The sequence below is a fragment of the Typopeltis vanoorti genome, chromosome 19 (assembly GCF_054136105.1).
Source record: "Typopeltis vanoorti isolate ZY-2024b chromosome 19, IOZ_Tvanoo_1.0, whole genome shotgun sequence".
In the NCBI taxonomy this organism is placed as follows: Eukaryota; Metazoa; Arthropoda; class Arachnida; order Uropygi; family Thelyphonidae; genus Typopeltis; species Typopeltis vanoorti.
Genome location: NC_143567.1, coordinates 39,899,718 through 39,917,439, shown reverse-complemented (window position 1 = coordinate 39,917,439; position 17,722 = coordinate 39,899,718). Strand labels below are relative to the sequence as shown.

General features: G+C 32.6%; 1 protein-coding gene across 3 annotated transcripts in view; it reads right to left on the bottom strand.

Annotated features, from left to right (window-relative positions):
• LOC150096016 (uncharacterized) overlaps window positions 1-17,722 on the bottom strand; it is a 381,411-nt gene that overhangs the window by 9,162 nt on the left and 354,527 nt on the right. The window contains exon 17 of one of the 3 annotated variants that reach the window (XM_090409078.1): window positions 16,010-16,121. The exons of the other annotated variants lie outside the window; for them this stretch is intronic. Coding sequence (XP_090265204.1) covers window positions 16,014-16,121 — 108 coding nt within the window. The 3' untranslated portion in view covers window positions 16,010-16,013. The remainder of the gene's footprint in view (window positions 1-16,009; window positions 16,122-17,722) is intronic. 3 annotated transcript variants of the gene reach the window in all.

Below are 17,722 nucleotides of genomic sequence, written 5' to 3'. Positions count from 1 at the left end.
GTATCATTTAATGATGCATTCTATGAAGGATGAGTAGTAACTATTGTAATGATCAAGTCAGATTTGGGAGTAAGAATCAAGCCAAACACGTGAGGTGCAGAAATTGTCAACATGAGTGATGAAATCTGCATGCACTTACACTGAATGAGACAGAGAGATCTACAAACTTGAATAACAGGTTCTGCATAAACTCACAACACATAATATACTTTGAGACTATTAGTTGGGACTATACTTTGAGACTATTAGCTTTTCATGTCAAAATTATTAGGTATTTTTAGAACAGTTGTTGACACACACATTGAAAAATGGCTTAGTACAGTATTACTACATGATCACATCATTGGTTATCATCTAGTGAATCAATAATGCACACAACCAACTCCACAATTCAACAGATGATTTTGCTGTGTGTGTGTGTATATGTATCTAAAGGAATATTGCTAGTGTCACAAATTATGAATTTCTATTTTCTGGTCAAACCGTCATGGGATGTCTAATCAGCACAACTGAAGTGGGTTCAAAAACAGCCAGCACTGATTAATCACAAAGGCATTACATGCCTAAAGATAATGATAGGTCTCATGTGGCATAAGTAACCCCAGAGTTCTACAGTCATTGATGAGAAATTCTATCTTATTCTCCGTATTTCCCAGACATCTTATCTGATTATTGGCTTTATTAACTGATAAATCACATGTGCAAATGTGAATATCCACACCGAGAGGCAGTTAAAATGAAGTCAAATGATTATCCCCCCCACCCCATTCTAAATATCCAGTTTTATAAGTGAGAGATTTATATAAAGTAGCTAAACAAGTCATAGGAACATTTGGATAAGCATATAAGATAAATATCATTAAGGTGGCAATATGTTCTGAAGGATATTGAAAAGCTTAGAAATGGAAGGGAAAAAAAAGCATGGTAAAAGGATGACATAATGGATGAGATAAGAAGTCAAATGGTCTACACTGACTGCAATTTCTCGTCAAAGCATTGAAAGAGTCATCAGAAATGTTGAAAAACTACATCAATGCAACAAGAAACAATGTACAATCCTACAGGACGTTTGGCCTTTCACCCAACACAATGCAGATCTCAAACACTTATCACCAAGTAATTATTAGCTATCATAGCACAATATGAATCACATGTGCTCCAACACTGTCTTTTTTCAAATCTTCTATGTTGTTAATTTGCTTGTTACTTAACTTGTATATTTTCTTTCACTCTCCTAACAAACAAAATGTTATCTCCTGATGAAGCACACTAACATGTGTGAAAGTAGTAGAGGTTTAAATCTAATAAAATCTGTCAACAGTCTCCACGTGGAATTTACACCAGACAAAGTTTTAGAAATATGGATTGAATCAATTTTTATATAAGTAATAAGGAAAATTCATAAATTCCATTTCAGTTTTTTTTTTCCCTCTCATTAAAAAAAACAAAAACTGAAGTTTTATTTATTTTTATGTTGTAAATGAAGATGAAGTGTTTAGTCACATAACATCATACTAATTCTCATCACTATCCATAATTTCAAGCATAAACATACCTTCTCAGATGTGCCCTTATACCTGTACAGCAACAAATATTGTGTAAATTAAGTATTAAAAATGTGAAGTGTTCAAACCTTCTGTTTTTTAAGTCAAAAAATTTACCTATATTCAGTGCCTTTCTTAATGTTCATTAATCATTATCCTATCATGAGATGCAGAATGCATCACTGCATCTTATTGATTCCGAGGGACTAGAAAACTGTATTCATGAAGTTCTATAAATAGTCCTAGCAATTAAATGTTACTGAAAGCCAAAGATTTCCTTAGTGTGTAAAAAAGTTGGCAGCTATACAATCTTCTGTTTTTGTATAAACTGAAAAACACATTGTAAGAAAGTGACCCAACAAAGCATGAATATGTTATAACTAAATATGGTTACAGGAATCATCAATTTATGTGCATATAAATTCTCTGTATTAGTGTGCAACTTAGATCCTTAAAGAATATGTAACATTCAGCGACAAATCTACATTTACTGATTAAACGAATAACTGTATGCACACATTTTCATTGTTGAGTCTTTCAGTTTATTTCTGTTCTGTTTAATTTGAAAGTTATACTGAAAATGCCCTTGATACTTGGACAAAAATTCTGTGCTTAATAATAAGAATATTACATAGATATAATCTGTAGTGAATTTTACTCATCTATTTTTTTATGGCTTATGTTACATTTGTCATTTTAACAGATATCAATAACTATTTAGTTTACTTTGTCTGACAAAATTATTAAAATAAGAATTTTTGTAACCCTTGCAAACAGTTGCATTCTTTTAGCTATGTATTTGATTTATTTTGAAGGTTTAATTTACCTAATTTCTGTATATGTTGTTCTTCTGTAAGTTCAGTAGTTGTTTTAATTTTTAAAATGGGCTTTGATTTTTTAAATCATTTTGATCAAAGTAATCACTGGAGTATCTGTAGCTTAATCAGAATGGGGAATGCCCATTGGATGTATAGATCTCATTCTGAATCCCATCCAGAAAACAAAGAACTTATGAGGGGGTTTAAATTTTTTTTCAACTGGGTGAGTTAGCTAGTCTCATATATAGAAAGAGAGAAAGAATTTTTTCTCCCCAACAGAAACTCAAGTTGACACTTGTAAGACAGATGGCCTGGAAAAAAAAAAAAAAAAAAAAAAAAAAAAAAAAAAAAAAAAAAAAAAATGAATAGACAAATGAACTCATAGACTATGCAGAGGGTTGCTCTATCACAGAATTAAGTTCATAGAACTTAATTCTGTGATTTTTTTTTTTTAAATGTTGGGCCCATATATGAGAGGTTGACTGGTCAACCAATAGTACTTAGTACTGTATATGGGTAGAGGGTTGGGAAAGGAGAAACTTGTTTACATTTGATTTAAAATGCCTGTATGTTGTATTCCTTGGGAAATGCATCAGGAGGAAGACTGTTCCACAGTACAGCAGTAGCAGCAGGGATAAAGAAAGAGGAAAAGAAACTTGTTCTGTGGGTTTCAAGGTGTACTGTGAAAGGATGTTGGGCAGAAGCTGTACCTGTTCCAATGGGCTTAGTACAGAGTGGGGGAATTATTGATGCTGTTTCAGATGAACATTTCCCATGGAAATATTTATAAAATATACAAATTGCAGAGACCACACGTCTACGTGAGAGTGAGGGGAGCGAGTTGGTAAGAGAAGGGTCATTTATCAGTCTAATTGCTCTCCTCTGTATCAAGTCAAGCATTTTGAAGGAGCTTTTAGGAGCCCCATTCCAAATGTGAGAGCAGTATTCAATAGCTGGGCAGATTTGTGATATGTATAAGGTTAACAGCTGTTTAGATCTGAAGTAAAGTCTTGAGCGAAAGAGAAAACCAAGTTTTTTGGAAGCTGAGGATGCAATGGTTGTGATGTGTTTATGCCAGGAGAGGCTTGATGTCGGGGTAATTCCGAGAAGAGAAATCTCATCTTGTCTGGGAATTTGAGTGTAATTAAAAATAATGCTGGGGTGGGAGGATTATTTTTTGTGAGAAATAAGACAGAACTGGGTTTTACTAGCATTGAAGTTGAAGAGGTTATCTGAGCTCCATTGGAGGACGGCTTGGAGGTCAGAATTAAGGGCAGTGGTAGTTGATGCTCTGTGGGTTGAAGTGGGTTGTGTACAGTAGGGTTTGTCAAATGAAAAGGAGGAGTGCAATGTGCTGTTGTCTGCAAAACTGTGTATTGGAGGTCAACTGAAGTAGGTCATTGATATAAAGAAGGAAGAGGGTCGGTGAGAGAACTGAACCTTGTGGGACCCCAGCATTAGTTGGATGGTAAGAGAAGAGGGAGCTGTCTACCATCACACATAGTGTGCATCCAGACAGGAAGCTGGCAATCCATCTGCAGAAGTCTGAGATAGTCCAAATGATGGGAGTTTGCTTAGTAAGCTTAATTCTTAATTCTGATCGAGATAGAATAACCTGAAGGGTTATTCTATCTCGATCGACAGGCCACTGACTAACACATTAAGGGAAGATGAAAACATTTTTAGTTTGGACTAAATTTGAGATAGTGGAAAGATGTGACTAATCAAATTATAAACAAGTATATTTTGTATTCAATCCCTCCCCTCATCTTGAAGTAATGGCTTTATTTTGAATCCATGACAATAAGATATTATTTATTCACTAAAGACAAAAATACATCTTATTTTTCTTCTTCTGCTAAGTGAATCCCAACAACAAAATGGTAATCTATAGCACATTTTAGCACTATGGATTAAATAATCTGGGAATCCTGCTCCAGAGCCTAAATATGGAATAATTTCAAGAGTCACTGCAGGTCTTCCATAAGCAAGGTGGTGATCTCATACAATGTGATGAAAATCTATTAAGATTTTTTATTAATTTTATTAATCATCTACTACTAGTAAGAAGATTTTGACAAACTATAGAAACAAGGAGAAAAAACCAACCATATATACCTATTAACTGCATATATGTAGTTAAATAGTAGAAGCACATTAAGGCATGTGGAAGAAAATTACATTTGAAATGAAAACTAATCAAGAATATATAAAGAAATTTTATGGCAATAAATGGATCAGTTTCATCTTTTACTGCAACTATAGATGCTTTCAGGAATGTGACTTGTCACAAACGGCTTCTGTAGATGGATAACCATTTACCAACGTGAAACCCCAATTGTTACATGTTTGTTTAGAACTAATCTTACTTGTCATATGGCGGCTTTTAGATGATAATTAAACTTAACGGATGGCCAGAATCCTCTAATTTCAGGATATCTCTTGGCAGTTGCAAGAAAGATACGTGCTTCTTGGTCTGAAAGACCAACCTAGATGTGAATCCCAAAAAGAATATGAAGAAATTTCTTCAGGTCCTTTAGAACAGACACAGAGTTTAACAATATAATATAAGCAGTAAAGGGTTCTTTTTTTCCTTCTTCCACAAAACATGAACAAATCTGACAACACTGAATGGCAACTGCCATCATAGTTAACCAGGAATATAGCCTATTCAATATCCAATCTAGAGTCCATGGGTTAAACTCCCACAGTAGCATGGTGGATGTTAGTGAACATCTTACGCTGTTAGATGCTTTTATCACCTGGAGGGAGGAAGTGTTTACTGGAGTACTGAAATAGATTTTAAAGAAGGTATATTTCTGGTCTCTAGAAAGGATTCCAGATTGGTGAAATTTCTCGGATACAGTATAAAAAACATGCTATGTGTTTCCAGTCTTCTATCAGTAGAACTGAGGTAAAAAGTAACAATAAATATATACAAAAGTGGGACATAAAACACACTAACACTCAGTGATGTTAGATATTCAGCACTAATTCCAAAAAATCTAATTCACTGATAAGATGTTTATATCACAGTTTATATCCCTCACCCATATCAGTCAGCTGCAATGTTATACACCTGCAATCTTGAGATCACTTTCCCCAATACTTCATTTCATTAGCTATCTGCTTTACTCAAAGAATGTCAGCAGACTAGAAATGACTAGACAACAACAGAAAGCCAAGCAAGAACAATCCAAATAAACCTAATAGTAAACATCATAATCAAATTCCTTATATGTACCCTCTGATGATATACAGATATTATAATAGTACTACATGAAAACTTTACACCACTACTAACCTACCGCCTGAGATTAGCTTTGCTCACACATTCCTGAACACTTACATCACGATCCTTTCTAATAACCTCATTTTAAATAAGATTCTGTCATTGTTCACTCTCCTAATCATTTGCAAAACTCTCATCCATGGTTTCCAGTCTTAAGTGTTTTTATTTCTAAACCAGCTCTGATCCATGAGTTGACATTAGATCCCAATTAATTTGTCTGTCAGGATTCCAATATGTCAGATCTTATAATTCATTCCTCTCAAGCACCTGTTACTGTATCAATTAACAAGAGGTCAGTCTTCCTCAGAGATTTTTTTCCTGTCACCATGGCAAACAACGCTTTTGTTACGCTTTTCCTTTCTGTTTTTTAAGTGACCACACCAATTTCAATTAGCTCTGCTCAGACATCCCTCAATGCTAATAATATCCAGTTTTTTTTTTTTTTTTTTAAATATAATTCTGCCATCTGTTCCTTCCCTTAATCTCTCTCAGACTTTCATATCTGCAGTCTCTGGTCTTGATCAAATGTTTTATTTCTAACCCTGTTCTCTGATCCATAAGATAAAACTAATTAGAACACTGTCTTGTATATAGGTAGTTTAGTGTTTTGATTAACTTTTCTCTAATTGATATAAATTTATTCAGTTCACTTTCTACCGTACCAGCTTTGCTCATTCTGCTGTCTCTTTTCATCTTTAATTCACCATCCAAACATTTTACTTGTTCTGTATGTTCTCCATTCAGGATGCAGATTTTTTTCAAAGTTTTTGCCTATTTCCATAGACAGTCATTTTACTGCTGATTTTTCTATCAGATTTGTTAGTTACAGCAGTTATTCAATTTAGTTATGAAGCCCTGCAGACTTGTACTGGAATTATTTAGGAGTATAACATTATCTGCATAAAGAGCTGAGATAAATATCTCCATTTTGATATCAGGTTTAATGCCACTTTAATTCATACTGTCATCCATATTGATGATGAATAACAGGAGAGAACTGCTAACTTACAACTAAAATACAGACTATGTATTGCTCAATATTATGTACCATTTATGCTATAACTCTAGCGTTTTGAACACCTTTTCTCTTAGCACCATGTACTATGCTTTTTCTAAATCAACAAAAGTTAAGTTTTCAAACAAGCCAGTCAGAAAATGTCACCTTCGTCAGAATTACTGTCACTTGATTGGATGTTAACAAGATTCACTTTGTTCTCCGAGAGCGAATCAAGTTCCCAAAACTTTCTTCTTTTTTGATTGTGGGTTTAATAAAGTTGTTCCACATTTTAGGCATTATTACTTTACGTATACCATTGGCCAGTGTAACCAAGTCTTGAATGTGGTGTTGTTGCATGCAACGTATAACTTGGCTCCAAGCAAGCATTATTGGATTCAGTTTGCAGTGATATGGAGGAAACCTGAGAAATGTGTGCCCTGTTTCACTTACCATGATGTCAACTCGATAGCAGAGAACTTATGCTTTTCCCTGTTTACAATTTCAAGCAACTGGCCTTCAACACAAGCTTGTCATCATAATTTTCTGGAAGCAATCCCGTTTTCTGTAACCAAGTGGCAATGTCAGCTTTTCTCATGGCTGCTGTGGGATTTTTTTTCTATTTGAATGTGTGATATGGTGCATTGCCAAGCACAATCATGCCATTGGAAAGAACATTTGACAGAAGTTGCTCCTTTGTCCAGTTCTCAAAAATTGAGTCCATCCATTTCACTGTGGTAATACCCAGTCTATTCCGATTCGAACAAGGTCAGCCCTTCAACAAAACCACTCGTGCCACCTGTATACTACATGACAACCACCTTTTTCATTTGTAGTCTTCAAACTGCTGATAATCCTTTAAACGTGACATCTCATGCACTCTTAACAGTTGTGTCATTCCATGATTTGCTGGATAGTGTGACTGAAATTAATTCACGTTTCATCCAGAAAAATGATACTCCTCCCGGCTTGTCAGTATTGTTGAATAGCTCAAAGATATCGATGTTGCAAAGCATATCATCCTCTCATTCTATGAAGGCTGACAATTGTTGCTGTTTTATGTACCTGAGGTCAAGATCCTCCATCATCTAACAAAGAAATATTGTTCTTGATATTTGTGGCAGATTGGAATCACTACTGACTTCAATCAGCTTGTTCAGCGTAGGCTACTCATTTCTGAATAAAAATGCTGAATCTTTGGCGAATGGCACACTGAACAAAGTTGGCAAATCTTGATGCTGAGTTCAAGTCTGCGCTGTGCCAGCTTTTTGGGTGTTGTCTTCAGTACATGTTACATCTTTTTTTTTTTTTTTTTTTTAAATATACAGGTATCCCTTGCTTAACGTGGGATTTGATTAATGCGGCGAAATTAATTGCGTCAATCCCTTGATATACACGGCAAGAGTTTTGATTAACACGCCTTTAACCCTGCAGAGCTCGCAGTTGATCTGACAGATACATGCAAAATGTTTAATATAAATATTCTTATACAATTCAGTGTATAGCTTGGAGGTCATGAGTAGCTGTGCATTCATATGTTACGAGTGATATTCCGCACTGTTTTTTGCTCAGTTTGGTTTAACATGTTACGTAAAAGTTTGTGATATTTGACAGTAAATTGTATTTTTTTGTCAGTATAGTTTTTTTTTTTTTTTTTTTTTTGTTCAATAATTTCTAGATTGTAACTGAAAATAAATACACCGTCATGTATTACTGAAATAGAGAGCCAAAGGTTTATTTATCATACAGGTCTTCTAGGAGATGTGCTTTTTACATTATGGAAAATACTAAGTAAAGTGATCCGAGCTTACTCGACCTTTACTACGAGTTGCCCATAAGGTTGCTTATGCTTGCATCCGCCGAAACTTTTAGTTTCTATATATTCGGCATGAAACTCTTGTAGTTTCTATATTCGGTTATGAAATAATGTTGGATTCAATATCCACTTAATTTGTACCATCATGTATTATATTTGCAGTGTTATTTCTTTATGTTTTATTGCTTGTTTGCCGAGGTCTGGAGGGTCATTTTGCTTGTTATCGTAGAATTTATGCCGATAAGAAAAAAACTGTTCAAACGAATCTTGATAACTTCTTTTAATAAAAAAAATTGCAGTAAATAATTTGGTACAAGTATTTATTAAAAATTTACTTTGAATTCATTTTTCATCTTTCCTAAAAGAGTACCATATAAAACAAATTATTAATACAGTAATCAATCATGGACAAATTTAATTTTTACCATTGTTTATTAGATTTGATTAACGTGATTTTGATATACGCGGTAACATCGAGGGATTAATTAACCGCGTTAATCGAGGTATACCTGTATATGTGTACGTATATATATATATATATATATATATATATATATATATATATATATATATAAAAATTAGCTTTCACACTGAAGATGGTTTTCTCTGAAACACCAGTCAGCTACTCACCATTGCTATACTTTCTTTCTCGGTCTTGCTAGTGTGTGAAACTTGCAGCTTCGAGTAAATGTTCACCAAAATTTATTTCGACTGACTTCTCAATGTTTTCTTATGAGAATTTCATATAAAAAATCTGGAGAGACAATCAACATAACTGTCTTGTTCAACATGTTTGTCCTGATTTTGAAATCATGGCATGACCACGAAGCAGTGTGATTGGTCAACACAACCAGCCAGTTTTTTTTAGTTAATTATTTTTGTGTTTTTTTTTTTAAAAAGTACTAATTTTTTTAACATTCTGTTTAATTTAAAAAAGCCTGAACATGTTGATAATTTTATGTCCAAACGATATTTTAAATGAATCTTAAGAAGGAACTATTTTCTATTGGCAGTTTTCCATAAGAAAGTAATTTCCTGCAATCTTAAAGTGAAACAGGGTATAAGTAGGGACATTCCTCTGTAATTTTCATGTTTTTTTTTTTTTTTTTTTTTTTTTCCCCTCCCATAAATGGGTGTTATAAGAACTCTGCTCAGTCATCTGGAATTCGATCCTCTGGTCAGCCCTTCTGAATTATATGGCATAGCCACAACTTTTGTACCTACATATTTGAGCACTTCTTGTCAAATACCATCTGCTCCAGCTAGTAAAATATCCTCCAAATACAGACAGAAATGTTTAAAACTTTAAAATATCAAGATTAAATTAACTGTGAATCTTACAATTTATAAACAAACAAGGCTATACAATGCTACTTTCTAATCAATCAATAACATTATGCAAAGAAATTTGTTTTATATACGGCATGATCCACTTCTTTAATAAAACAATACCAAAAACCTATAAATCTATGATTAGAAAAGAACAAAGTTATGAAGTACTACTGCAATTTTTATTTGAGGTAAATGAAGAAATTATGCAATGGCATGCAAGATTTAAACCATACTCAAACTATATTTTACAAAAAAAGAGGAAATTTTATCCTTTTCACACCTTCCATACAATGAAAAATTACTTTTAGTGGTATTCTATATGATCCTTTCAGAAGTGTGTGTAAGACTCAATCACAGCATCCCTCTTTCTCTTGTTTGTAGTGTCTGCAGTCCACAATCCTAATATCACCTTTAATACTCTCCTATGCACTCTTACTACTATATCAGCATCACTGCCAAAACCAGCACTACAATCATCCTCTGAGTTATATTTGCAATCTTTGCTATATAGCCCTTGAACTCCAACTTCATATCTACCAAAACTAGACAATCCTTAACCTGATCAGTTTCTTTTAGCATAATTCCATCAATATAATATGACACTGGATCACACCAAAATGCAATAACTTTACATTTACTAACATTGAACTGACAGCTATTTTTCTTTGCCTACAATTCCAGCTTACTCAAATCATTCTGCAAGTACTGCATATCATCAGCATTCCTGATTACCCTGCATATCTTTGCATCATTAGAAAACTATATATCTCCTATCCAATGTCATTAATATAAAGATTGAATAACAATGGGCCAAGGACTGATCCTTGTGGTACACCACTAGTCACCTTAAATCCTGCAGACTCACACATCCACTATATGCCACTTTATATATGTGTGTGTGTCCGTTAGATATCCTCTTATCCATGCTAATATTTTATAATATAATCCCATATTTTTTAATTTATGCAAAAGTCTTTCATGTTGTATCTTGTCATAAGTCTTAGCCAAGTCCAAAATTATTGTGTATTCATAATTACCAACTCATTATTATAAAATGTGAGCAATTTGCTCAAAAATGACATTACCTTAGTAAACCCATGTTGTTCATTGCAAAGTATATATTCTTTGTCAACACAGCTTTGTATGTGAGACCTTAAGAAAAAAGGTTCCTAAGTCTTCACCACCACTCCTGCTTTGTAGTTTAGGATAGGTTGATACACATCAGTCTTTGCACCATTCTAGTGTAACGTGATTATCATAATTCTTTCCACTTGAGTGGAATTTTCTCTATTCTGAGACTCCAATTAAACAGCCTGGTGAAAGGCTTTTTTTGATTTGTTCAGTCAGTTCAGTTGAACAATCTTTTAGCATCTGCACTGATATCCCATCAGCCCCTATTCTGAACTCTTATTCACTTTATGGAACAGCTCTAGTACCTCCGCTCATGAACCTGAGTTTCTTCATAATGGGCACTCATTAATTCAAGAATCTCTTCTGCATCTGTTACCTGCATACCATTTGCATTCATGCATTACATTCTTTACATTTAGGTCACATTTCAAGATTACATTATTTCTTTTACGTGCAGCAAAATGACAGAATTCTTTCTGGGTGGCTTTAACTTACAGAGGCAGTTTCTTTTCATACTCAGACTTAGCTTTCTGTACAACAGTTGTAACTCTTCTTACCTGATCCTTATAATTTTCATAACTGACATCATCCTTATACACATTGTATTCCTTCCACATATTTTCTTATATTAAGAATCTCTTGCTTAATAAGAGATCACTGCCAAAACCTGTTCATTCTTCAAACTCTATGGACACATTTAAATATTGCATCATTTAAGAATTCTTAAAATGCTTCCCATGCACTGCCAATATCCTTCCCATCTAGCAAACAATACCATAGGACAGAACACAGCATACTCCTCAGCTGGTCATAATTTCCTGCTTTGAAGTACAACACATAACCTTTTTTAAAGGAACATTCATAAACTTAGCCACTTCCCAAGTCAGTATAGCATGATCACTGTCTCTTACTGGAGGCAGAACAGTCACATTTTTAACTGAGTTCCTTCTGATTGAGGAAGTTGTCTTACAACATTTCAATAAATTTGTTTTCATTCCTCTGATGAGATTTCACCACCACCTAATCAATGTTTGGATAATTAGTCACTCATGATGATTACTTGGTAATGCATTTCATCATCACCAGCAACAAATCTACCACATCTGTAAGAACATAACACACCAGATGGCTGCAAACTCACTGATAGAAGGAAAATTGTTATTAGTAGTGGTCATGGCTTTCTACCTTAAGTGGACTCAAATCATTCAATATCATTAACAGCATACTCTCTCCTCTCTTATCCTGGTTCCAAGAAAATTCATCAAAAACATCTAATCTAAAGACAGTTTACCAAATGGAAAAAATTCATTAAACAACAATTCATAGAAAACTAATTTGTTGAATAAACAATTAAACAAACCACAATTTAAAAAATTACAATTCATCAAAGGCATTTCACTGAATAGAAAGAGAAATGAACAAAAATTCATCAAAAAACACTTTACTGATAATTTTCAACAAATTCCTTTCATAACCTCATCAAAAGAGTAATTTGCTTGCAAAATATCATTTAAAAGTATTCGATAACAATTACCCAAGATGCAGACAACCTAAGTAGGTAGCAATTGAGACTCATAATAATTAATTTGTTGTATTTTACAACATTAATCTGTGATCATACCTGCTACTTCATTGTGTAGATGTTGATTTCTCTCCAGACAAAAAAATTTCATTCTATCTAATTTTTTCACAATAATGGTCAGATTGAAATCAAAACTGATAATTTTTAATAGAGATCTTCACTACAAAATTTCTTTAAATTTCATCCATTCCAAGTGGAATTATTAATATTTCAAAACTTCCCAAAATTTTCCAATAAGATTGAGTGAGTCAGCTGTAATTAAAACTGAATTGTGCAGGCAACTTCAAGTACATGTCCTACATCACAAAGTTTATTGAATTCCATTAAGTCAAATAGTTATCATAATATATAATTTCAACATGTTGTCCCTTTGTGGCACGGATGCACTTCAACTGAAAATTGGAAGTTCTGCAAATTTTTATAAGGGTTTCAAATACCAAATCTCAGTAAAATTCATTCCATAATAGCTGGTAAATAGGCACTTAATAATAATATGTTATTATTATTTAATTATGAGTCTTTAATTGACAACTTAAGGATTCTATGTGATGAAGCATCCAGGCCAATGTACTGTTGCCAGTGAACTACCCAGATTGATAATTATTAATATATTTACACTGTAAATTGCAAAATGCTGATATTCTGATGTGAAAGATAAAAAGATGAAACTGGCAAACATGCACTGATAATACTTACTTATTCCTCTTCAATCCATTGGGAGCATAAAGACTTGACCACAGATCTCTACCTGACTCTGTTTGGTGCTTCTCTCTCTCTCTTCCATCTGTGTCCAGTTCTTTCCAATCTTTCTGAGCTGTTCTTCTGCCCCTCTCTGCCAGCTCATCTTCTTTGGTCTACCTCTCTTTCTCTTACCTTGCACATTCCACTCTAATGCTTGTTTGACTGTCTTTATCAGGTTTTCTTAGTACATGTGCTATCCATCTCCATTTTCTAACTGATGTCATACATTATTGCTTTTTGTTTAGGTTTTTTTTTTCCATTATTCTTTATTTGACACCTTTTCTAGACACTATTTGTAGAATTCTTCCTAAACAGTTATTTACAAAACTTTGTTGTTGTTCATGTTTTTGATGCATAGAGTAGAAATGATTTAATATTTGTATTAAATAATCTTTAAAACCTATTTCCTTTGATCTTCATATTTTCCTTAACAAGATAAAAATCTTATGTGCTCTCTGTATCTTAGATTTTATATCTTGTCCTTGTTTATTTATTACTGATCCCAGGTAATTATCTAGTACAATGTCTTCTTTTTGTTTGTTATTTCCATTATTTTTGTTTTCATTTTATTTATTCTTAATCCAACAGTTAAATCTTCTTCATTCAGTTTTGTTTTTCCCTATGGTATTGTGTATATGCTAGTAAACATATATCATCTGCAAAGTCCAGGTTATGTAGCTGTTCTATTAAATTCCACTGTATTTCCTTCTGTTTTTCATGGCAGCTCTCATAATCCAGTCTAAAACAATAAGAAATATTGTTGCGGGGGGGAGAAAGAGAGAATGCAGTCATGTAACTATTCTTTAGTTTCAAACTTCTCTCCACTGTGTATGATTTGTATTTTATATTTTTCATAATTTTACATGGTATGCCATAATATGACATTAATTTTCATACTGCTTTTCTGTCAATGCTGTCAGAAGCTTTGTCGAAATCAACAAAGCTGATATGAAGATATGACTGCAATTCTATTGACTGTTCTATTATTATTATGGGTGTCACTATTTGATCTATACATGACCTGTTGGTTCTAAATCCTGCTTGTGTTTCTCTTACCTTTTGGTCTTTTTTTTTTTTTTAAATTCTTTCTAATATTATTCTCGTTAGTATTTTACTTGATTTTCCTCTTCAATTACTGAAATCAGTTAAATCTCCTTTTTATTTTGAACAGTAACCCAATATTTCAATCATCGTCATTCTTTCTGCATCCACATTTACTTAAGAAATTACTGAAATTTAAATCTCCTTTTTATTTTGAACAGTAACCCAATATTCCATTCATCTGATCATTCTTTCTGCATCCACAATTACTTAAGAAATGGATAGAGTATATTCACTGTTGAATCTATATCTGCTTTTAATAGTTCATTTGGTACACCATCCACATCATCTGCATTTCCATTTTTACTTTCTTTTAGTGTTTTTTGTATTTCACGGTTTTTCATTTCTTTGGTGTCTATTTTTAATATTTTTTCCTTTTCTGGTATCTGAATTTCTTTTTGAGGTTTTTCACTATTCATTAGCCCTTTGAAGTATTCTATCCATCCTTCTATTTTCTTTTTTATTATTGTTTATTTCCTTGTTTGCCTTTAACAGTATCTCCTCTTTTCTTGCCTGTCATTGTTCTTGTAATATTATATAACATTTTAATATCACTTTAATTAGCTGCAATTTGTAACTCATTTAACAGTTTTTCAATAAACCTCTTATTTTTCTTGCATTTTTTTGAATCTCTTTATGTACTTGGTTATATTTCTCTTGTAAGCTGATGTTATTCTTATCTCATATCTTTTTTCTATATTTCTTTTTTTATCTTCAATTTAGAGTTTTCTGTGGAAAAATATGCATTCTTTGTCTTTTCTTCTATGCATTCCTAGTATTTTTTCTGCAGCTTCATGAACACTTTATAATGCTAATTAATGATGAAAGTCACTTAAGTAAAATTATTTGTAGAAGTTTCTAGAATTTGTTTTCCATATATTAAAGGACTTTCAGAAAGAATAGCAAGACTTTCACCAGAATGACCTACGAGTCTCTTCCCTCTGGTTCGTAAACTAAATACCTTCTTTATTTCTTTAAAAGACAAATATCCTCCTCTTGCTTATCCTGCAGAATTCTCTACTCTTGCGCCTTACATTATTATGGATAAACTGGCTGTGCTGCACAAACCCATCTTGAGGAACATCAGGAATATATTTCACTTAAGGAGCCCAAATAAACCTGCTTTTAGCAATCTACAGCCTATCTACAAAATGCAGAAGTCAATAGAACAATACCCAAGTTAGGTAGGTCATTCTGGTCAAGTTTTGCTATTCTTTCTGAAAGTCCTATACAAAAACTATTTTCTTCTGAAAAGACTGTACAGAGAAAGCTGTGAAGCATGCATTCATAATCCCAACCTTAACAAAAATGATTGTCTTAAACTTTCTCAATTTTGGGAAGTTATCCTAACTAATATTCACCATTCATGTGTTTCATAAATTGCAATTAATTATTTAAATTTTAAAATATTTTATTTCCTGATGTTAATTATTAATGAGTTATTCTCCTGCAGTCGATAGTGCATATAATATCATGCACTTTCAATTTAATGGTTGCTCTCTCTTTTTGGTCATTATCTTCTTGTAATGAAAATGGCTATGAAACACAGCTGAAAATTCTATAAATAAACAATTTTATATAAGTGACTATTGTCATTAATTAGCATTATAATGTCTTTCACTTACATATCGATTTTTAAATCAACTAGTTTTTAATACCTGTTCACATTTCTTCAATGCGTCTGAATTCTTCATTGTTATTCATGTTTGCCCTGATAATAATCACTCCTAAATTTTCAGAATGCAATGATTTGGGAGCACTTGCAAGGCACTGAAAGAAAGAATTAAAAGGGGAGTGCAGTTTACTATAATAAATTCTTTTCCATATTAGATTCCTGTAGTTAAATACATCCATGATTAAATTTTGTACTTTACATCTGCATACTGTCAGTTTTATGGTTTATAGTATTTTTGTTTTCTTTTATGAATATCGGACTGCTCTCTCATGCTTTCTTCACCCTTATTATATAACTTATTTGTTTTTTAACTCAAGTGACAAAATGAATCAGTAAATTAAATCTACATTATGCCCCATGAAATTATTCTGCAAATCATCAGGTTACTTTGCACCATTACTGAAAAACAAACGAAACATATTAATCTATAAATCCACTGATTCATTGGTACTTGGATTAACCCAAGTACCAATTAACCCCCCAAAAAAATGCACCACATTAATATTTTTCATGAATCAAATTACAAGCAGCATTCTGCCTTTCATCATATAATTGCCTACTCCACCATTAATTCCTTCATGGTAATTGTAGAACTGTTCACAGACTTACTGTAATGGAGCAAATTACATTTACTTTTCAAAATGGAAAGATTTTATTTCCTTATAAAGAATATATATGGAGACCTTAAGTCTGGAGAAGTTCTGTGTTTGGTCTTGAATAAATATTATATTTTTTACATATACATAATCTTTTCAATACTATATGAAATGTGTGGTATACACATAGACTGAAATGAACATTTACAAAAAAAAAACTTAATACATTCACATAAAAATAAAACAAAAATACTGGATTAACTGTGATGCTTCTTAATCCAACATAAACTGAAGTTATTTTGATAAACAGATTCCAAGCCTCACAATTCATTATTTGGTGAAGTGCTAATTCAATGATTTGTAGTTTCGATGAATTGTCAGGCTTCAATGAATTGCCTTTTGATAAACTGGGAATTGAAAATTTGATGAACAAATTGTTTTTTCAAGGACCTATCTTTCAATGAATTTTTTTTTTTTGGATTAACTGTTGTTGTTTGATTAAAGTGTGTTTGATAAACTGCCTTTTGATGAATTGTTTGATAAACTGTTTTCAGTGAATTTTCTGCATACCATCTAATCCTTCCTAAAAATATTGTATCCTTCAGATATATCAGTTAGTGTATCTGCTTGGACAGCCAGGTCTCATTAATGCCTAAAATATGAATTTTTGCTAGTGTGTGTGAGTGTGTTTCCCCTTCTTAGGAAGCATATACTATTCAAAGAAAGAAAAAAATGAATTAATGAATATCTCTTGAGAAAGCAAGCTATTCCCCATGTTGGCACACAAATGATATATGCATTAATATCCCACTGCAGCAATACATCTTCCCTACATACACTTCAGAAAAGGATATGATATCTGGAAAAAAAATGTGTTAACTTTAATAATACAGATACACAAGATAGTGAATAATCTGCATTATGAAAGTCAAATTTATTGCCACAAATTTCTTTATGAATGTGAATTATTCTTTTTTTTTTTTTCATGTAAAGAATATGAATTATTAAGAATACAAAAGGTCACACAAAAAATTATAACTATAATTTGATAAAAATACATTCACTTTTACATAATGGTAAAAGTCAAAATTCTAATATAT